This window comes from Somniosus microcephalus, chromosome 17 (assembly GCF_052327205.1).
Source record: "Somniosus microcephalus isolate GS21.2 chromosome 17, FLI_Smic_1.0, whole genome shotgun sequence".
Lineage (NCBI taxonomy): Eukaryota > Metazoa > Chordata > Chondrichthyes > Squaliformes > Somniosidae > Somniosus > Somniosus microcephalus.
In genome coordinates this window covers 35,535,152-35,541,151 of record NC_141003.1, presented here as the reverse complement: position 1 = coordinate 35,541,151, position 6,000 = coordinate 35,535,152, and the positions used below count along the sequence as shown (strand labels likewise).

At 43.2% G+C, this 6,000-nt stretch overlaps 1 protein-coding gene across 1 annotated transcript in view; it reads right to left on the bottom strand.

Annotated features, from left to right (window-relative positions):
- Window positions 1-1,908: 1,908 nt before the first annotated feature.
- LOC147105634 (uncharacterized) overlaps window positions 1,909-6,000 on the bottom strand; it is a 163,904-nt gene continuing 159,812 nt past the window's right edge. The window contains exons 43-44 of the mRNA XM_086010181.1: window positions 3,044-3,155; window positions 1,909-2,329 (exon numbers count right to left, since the gene is read on the bottom strand). Of these exons, the coding sequence (XP_085866307.1) occupies window positions 2,128-2,329; window positions 3,044-3,155 (314 nt within the window). The 3' untranslated portion in view covers window positions 1,909-2,127. The remainder of the gene's footprint in view (window positions 2,330-3,043; window positions 3,156-6,000) is intronic.

Genomic DNA, 6,000 nt, shown 5'->3' with positions numbered 1-6,000 from the left:
CGGCATCTCCAATTGCAACGGGGCCAATCACCCGGGCACCCACGAGTCGACCCACGCGCTCCTCCAGGTCACTGAGCTGCTGGAACTGGGCACGGCCTCCCCCGGTGACAGTCTGGCTCTTCAGATTCTGGGCCAGCTTGGCCTGCAAGAGAAAGGACGGCCTCTAAGTACAGTGTGGTGCCCTGTTGCTGTGTGCACTGCCTCCCATGGTCGAATAGCTTGGCCAGTGTGGTGCCCTGTTGTTGTGTGCACTGCCTCCCATGGTCGAATAGCTTGGCCAGTGTGTAAAGTGCAGAAAGTGCAATTGATGTTCATGCCAGTGCCATAGCTGCTGGATGAGGGCTGGCCATTAGGCCTTTGAGGTCCCTTTGCCCATAATGTGAGGTGCACATGCAAGGATGAGGAGGACACTGGAAAGGGTACTCACCCTGACAACCCGAGTGAGGTCGTTATACATTTTACGGCATTGGTCACCAGTCCTGGGGACATCGCTGTTGGCTGTGACCCTCTGGGCGATTTCCCTCCAGGCTCTCCTGTACACCCTCTTGGGAGGCTTCTTGCCACTGTCCGGGAACAACATATGGCTTCTCTTCTCCAAAGCCCTAACCAGCACCCTTAAATCATGGCCAGAGAAGCGCTGCGCTCGCTCACGGGCCCTCTGCATCCTTGCTGGCGCTATTTCTCTCCAGCAGCAGTGTTTAGGCCTAGCTGGAGGGCTGCAGTATCCAGGGCGTGGCAGCAGACCAAGTCAACCCTTCCCCCTTTAAGAGCTGGCCGGCGCCAGGGTGTCTGCTGTCAATCAAAACATGACCGCACCTGCGCTGCGCCCGGCCTCGGCGGTATCAGTCTGCACCGCCGGCTTAGCACCTAAAGATAGGCGTGCAACGCCAGTTTTAGCGCTCGAGCGAACTCCTTGGCCAAAGCTACTGAATATCGGCGAAGTGGCCTCCACTTTCCGGCGGGCGCAAACTTCAGCGCCCGCCCGACTTTACCGCCCCAAAAGTGGCTATACTGAATTTCTAGGCCGTAGACATTTCAGACCCATTTCAGTCCATTTACTGCCTCAAAACTGGCAGAAAACAGGTGTTAATTTAAAGGAGGTTTATGGGGGTGAAATTGGGTGCCTTTGCGCCTCCCATTAGCGCCTGTGGGGGATGCTATTGGGGCGCAAATGGCTTTGCGACCGGGCACGACACTGACATCGACTCCCACCATATTCAGAGGGAGTTTTGCAGCGGCGCTAAGACGTTGCTCCCCGATCTCCTTCGCCCGGAGATCGTGCCGTCATCGCCGTGCGCATCACCCTGGTAGCGCCCCGACCCAAAATTGACTTCTGCCCCCTGCAGCAGCGCCGGTCGAAAACACTGACAGCTGCTGGAGGCGTGCATCGTGCGGCTGGCCACTTTGGGGGCGATGATTAAAGGCGAGGTGCCCGAGGTAAGTAAAAAAAAACATACCTATCCTGCTCTGGGTTTTTTCACGGGTTCGTGGCTGCCTTGGTGGTCCAGGTAGGTACTTTTTAAATTGCAGAGCCTGCAGTGATGGCCCTTCTCTTTAAGGGAGGGAAGGAGCCTTTGAACGCGGCAGCGCTGCACGGGCCAGTCTGCAGCGCTGCTGAAGTCTCCGCCCTGCTCGCCAACATTAGCACCCTAAGGAGTAAGTGGAGTGCTTGATTTAGTGCTCCACTACCCTCTTGGAGCGCTAAAACTCAATTTCGTGGTCGCCAGCGCTAATTAGCACCGGGCGCTAAAGTTAGCGCCCAGGAAATGTTAGCACGCAAAATGGTCGATACTGAATTTTTCCCCCTTAGGGTCTAAAGGTGAATAGGCTGTTCATTTATTGCCTCTACATTTTAGAAATGAAAAAAATCTAATGGCTAATAATTGACTTTAGAGAGTTCAGTTGCTTGCAGTTATTTATTGATATTCATTTGTGATTATGAAAAAGTAGACAGTTTATACAACAAAGTAAAAATGTTGCAAAGATTCCATTATATCCCATTTTGAAAAGCAATTAGAAGTAACTTATTTCTAATGACATTTTGTATAATATTTGGCTAAAAGCAATGAATTGGAAATTACTTTCTAAAGATAATTGTAAATTGGATTTAACTTTAGTTTGCAAGATCTAGATAGGTGTTACAGATTGTGGTGTTTTCGAAAACGCTGCAGAACAGACAATATCATTGCAGCCACATGACATGATGGAAGTATAGTTGTACCATTCAGTTCCTCCGTTTAGACAGTTAAGCTTCACCTTCTTATCTTCAGTCTCTTTTTCGTGGCAGCATTCACAAATATGATCCATGGTGTTTGATTGGGTGTTAAATCTGGAAAATAAAAGGTTGCATGTTGTAGTGGTGTAAATGTAGAAACAATGTGACAAAATGATACAGTTTTGACAACAGGTTACAACAAAGATAGACTTTGGCTTTATACAGTGCCCGATTCTGTCTGAAATATCTAAAAGTGCTTCACATATCGTGAATTGTGCAATGACTTATGTTGGGTTAGAGAACATCTTACCACATTCAGAATATGATCAGATATCAAACAACATTAGAATAACTTACAGCTACATACAGAGAGATATTAAAAGAGGTAAGATGCAGAGTGAACGACAAACACTCAAAATAGGTAAACTGCATCAGTTTGGTTATGTTAGTTATTTGGAAGCTGTCAGCATGGAAGGGGCACTGAAAGAATTAATGAACATCTTGGCAATGAACATTTGGGATATAAACAGAAACAAAAGTATAGTGAGCAACTACACAAAGTCTAATGTACATTTAACAGCAACTTGTCTCAAACACTCTGCTACTGTAGCCACCAGTTGGCTGATTGAGGTTTGTATATGGCCATTTTTAGTTGTACGTTGCTGTCTTTAATTCTATATTCACTCAAAATCTAATCAAAAATGATTTCTAAATACGGAAACAATTTTTCTAGTTCCAAGCTCAGTAAATACATATTCTTCGTTATGAGATAATATTTAATTATTCTTATTTAAATCATAATTAAAAACATAAAGGAAAAATACTTACTGAGCTAACCCAGGACAAGTGCCTGCACATATGCTCATCCTAATTACTTCTGAACAGATTGTATCGTTCACTTCTTTTGTGACATTTACTGTACGGGTCAGCTGCTTACAGCCTAATGGAATTAATAAAATGAACAACACAGTTTAAAACTTCAGCTACAATTGAATATAGAAAACTTTTTTTAAATTTGCATTATTAGGAACTTGGATGGTTCAGGCACAAGGTAGTCATAGATTTTATCAGATTCATCTCTACTGAGTTATTTTAACTTATATTCGAAGTTTTTGTTCTCCCAGAATGCCTGTATCTGCATAATAACTATTAATACCAAGTACCTCCAGGGAAAACAAAAACAAAGCACTCAAAAGAACTTTACTAATTCTGTGATTTGAAACAGAGATTCCACATGATCCTCTGCAGCTCACCACATTGTGACTTTTTAAGGTGATTTTGTGTGTTCGAGGAGTTGATAGGGCTGGGGAATGGTCAACATCGAGCACACCTAGGTCAGGTATAGGATAGATAGATGCAGAGTGAAGCTCCTAATACTCTGCTCCAACAATGACACTCAACACCTGTTTAGAAAGCACTCCTTGCTACACAAGTATGGTATTTTCCATTGTATCCCTTTCCCAGTCCAGCATCTTTAGTGTCAAGTAGTATTGAATTTGGGTGGGTTTTGTGGCATGAGCGCATGCCCTCAAAAGCTGATTGCCCAAACTCATTTCAGATTGGATCCTTAGAGTCATTAAAGAACTCAGGCACTATTCGAAGAGGAGCAGGGGAGTTCTCCCAGTTTCCTGGCCAACATTTATCTTTCAACCGACACCAAAAACAAATGATCTGGTCATTTATTTCATTGCTGCTTGTGGGACCTTGCTGTGCGTGAATTGGCTGTGGCGTTTCCTACTTTACAACAGTGACGACATGTCAAAAGTACTTTATTGGCTGTAAAACACTTTGGGACGTTCGTGAAGGGTGCTATATCAATGCAAGTTCTTTCTTTACAGTCAGAAGACGGGGGAGGTTTTTTTCCTTCATTCTGGGTTGGGTCTGAACCCAGGTCACAGAGTTCAATGTCTAATTAAGTGCATCACACAGTTTAGCACTCACTGCACCACCCAGTATGAAGCTTTCGCTGGGGGAGAGTGAATCATTTGGTCCTAGCAATGGGTAATCCCTGAATAATCATTGATTTAGAAATTGGAATTTCTAATAAATTGGGGTCCACGAATCCTTCCCCATGATTACAATTTGCCCCAACAAATTTGCTAATATATTTTCAAAACTGTTTCACGTTGTAGAAATCCTTAAGATCAACACACTGGGAAATCTGTAGATGAAAAGCAAACTAAGTGATTTGCAGAAGCAAATGGAACAGAAAATTATCTGCTCAATTGGAGCATCAAAAAGACTCAAAATCAAATTGTAACAAAACCAAAGTGATTGGTGCTGAGCCACAGAGACCAGGGTGGTGATAGAGCTTCTACAGCTGGCCTTGGTGCATCTGAGCTAGGAAGGGGAAAAATCAACTGGGTTCGTGCTTTTGATGGCTAGTTAGTGAACCCTACTGGAAATGCAGATGTTAGGTAGGAACAAATTAATGGTGCACAATATGACTAAATAGCCAATTGACACTTGGGTTGAAATTCTTCTCCACGAGCCTTGGACGCAGCAGAGAATGTTGAGTTTGGGTGGTGAGTCATATGATTCATCTGTGATGTTAAATAAAGTTTAACCTTTTGACTACTGTTTACATTCTTTTTCCTAATGCATTCCTCTATTTATTTATTACTTTTTTCTAAGTTTTCATACTCTTTCACATTCCTGTCTTTCTACAACTTAATTTCTTTGATACACTAAACCACTACACGTCATCGCTGCGCTCCACCAAGTGGTTTGTGACGGTAGTTGTCCGATCAGCTGTAGCCAGGTTACATGAACACATTCTCAGCTCACTCGAATGGAGAAATGCAACAGTGGCCTGAGGCACCAACTGCAATGGGTTGAGCACGAAGGGTTTGCACACCTATTGTTAGTGACCGTTGATAATGGTGCCTGTGTGAATTATTTGGGACAGTCAGTAGGGTGCACAAGATATTTCTCTTTTTTTGATGTCTATATAAATCTCCAAAACCCTAGAGAGTTTTTTTGGATGAGGCCAGCAACTTCTCCCACCATGCTGTGCACAACCTGGAGAGAGATAACCAGCATGGAATCAGGAAGAGAGGACACACATAACTAACCTCTGATGAAAGGTCACCCACCTGAAACTTTAACTCGGTTTCTCTCTCCTAGATGCTATTTGATCTGCTGAATGTTTCCAGCTTTTTCTGTTTATATTTCATACATAACTAACTTGGTGGAGATTTTCCAAAGACATAACTCCCCTGGCACACAAGACAAAACATTCCATTTCTAATTTCCTCAATGACAATTTGAAATGTCATGGACATCTATTCAAAGATTGTTTGAGACACAAACCTCACAGGAAAAATATACTAGAATGTCACAGCAATGAGCTTTTATTTTCCTCCTCTCTAGCCTAGAGGACACTGAAACCAATTGTACCCTGAATTATACTGAGTGAAATCAGTCAGCTCCACACAGACCAAGATCAGAACCTGGAACCTTCTTGATCTATATAGATCAGCACCACACCACGTGATGCACTTATCTCATTAGTATTTAAATACTGACTCAATATTGCTTTAAGGAAGAATCACCATTTATTTGTATATTACAAATGGTAGGTAGACCACAACAGTCCATTTCAAAATGCATTGAAACACCCACTGTCAATCTGGTCCAATGGAAAAGCCCATTTGTAAAAGTGTCCACAGTTATCTGCAATACTTGTTACTTCTGTAGGTGACACTGTAATCAGGAGTTTCAGTGTAGAGGTTTGCTATCAATGCCAGTAATGCCTTAAACCATTATACTTTATGTCAGGAACA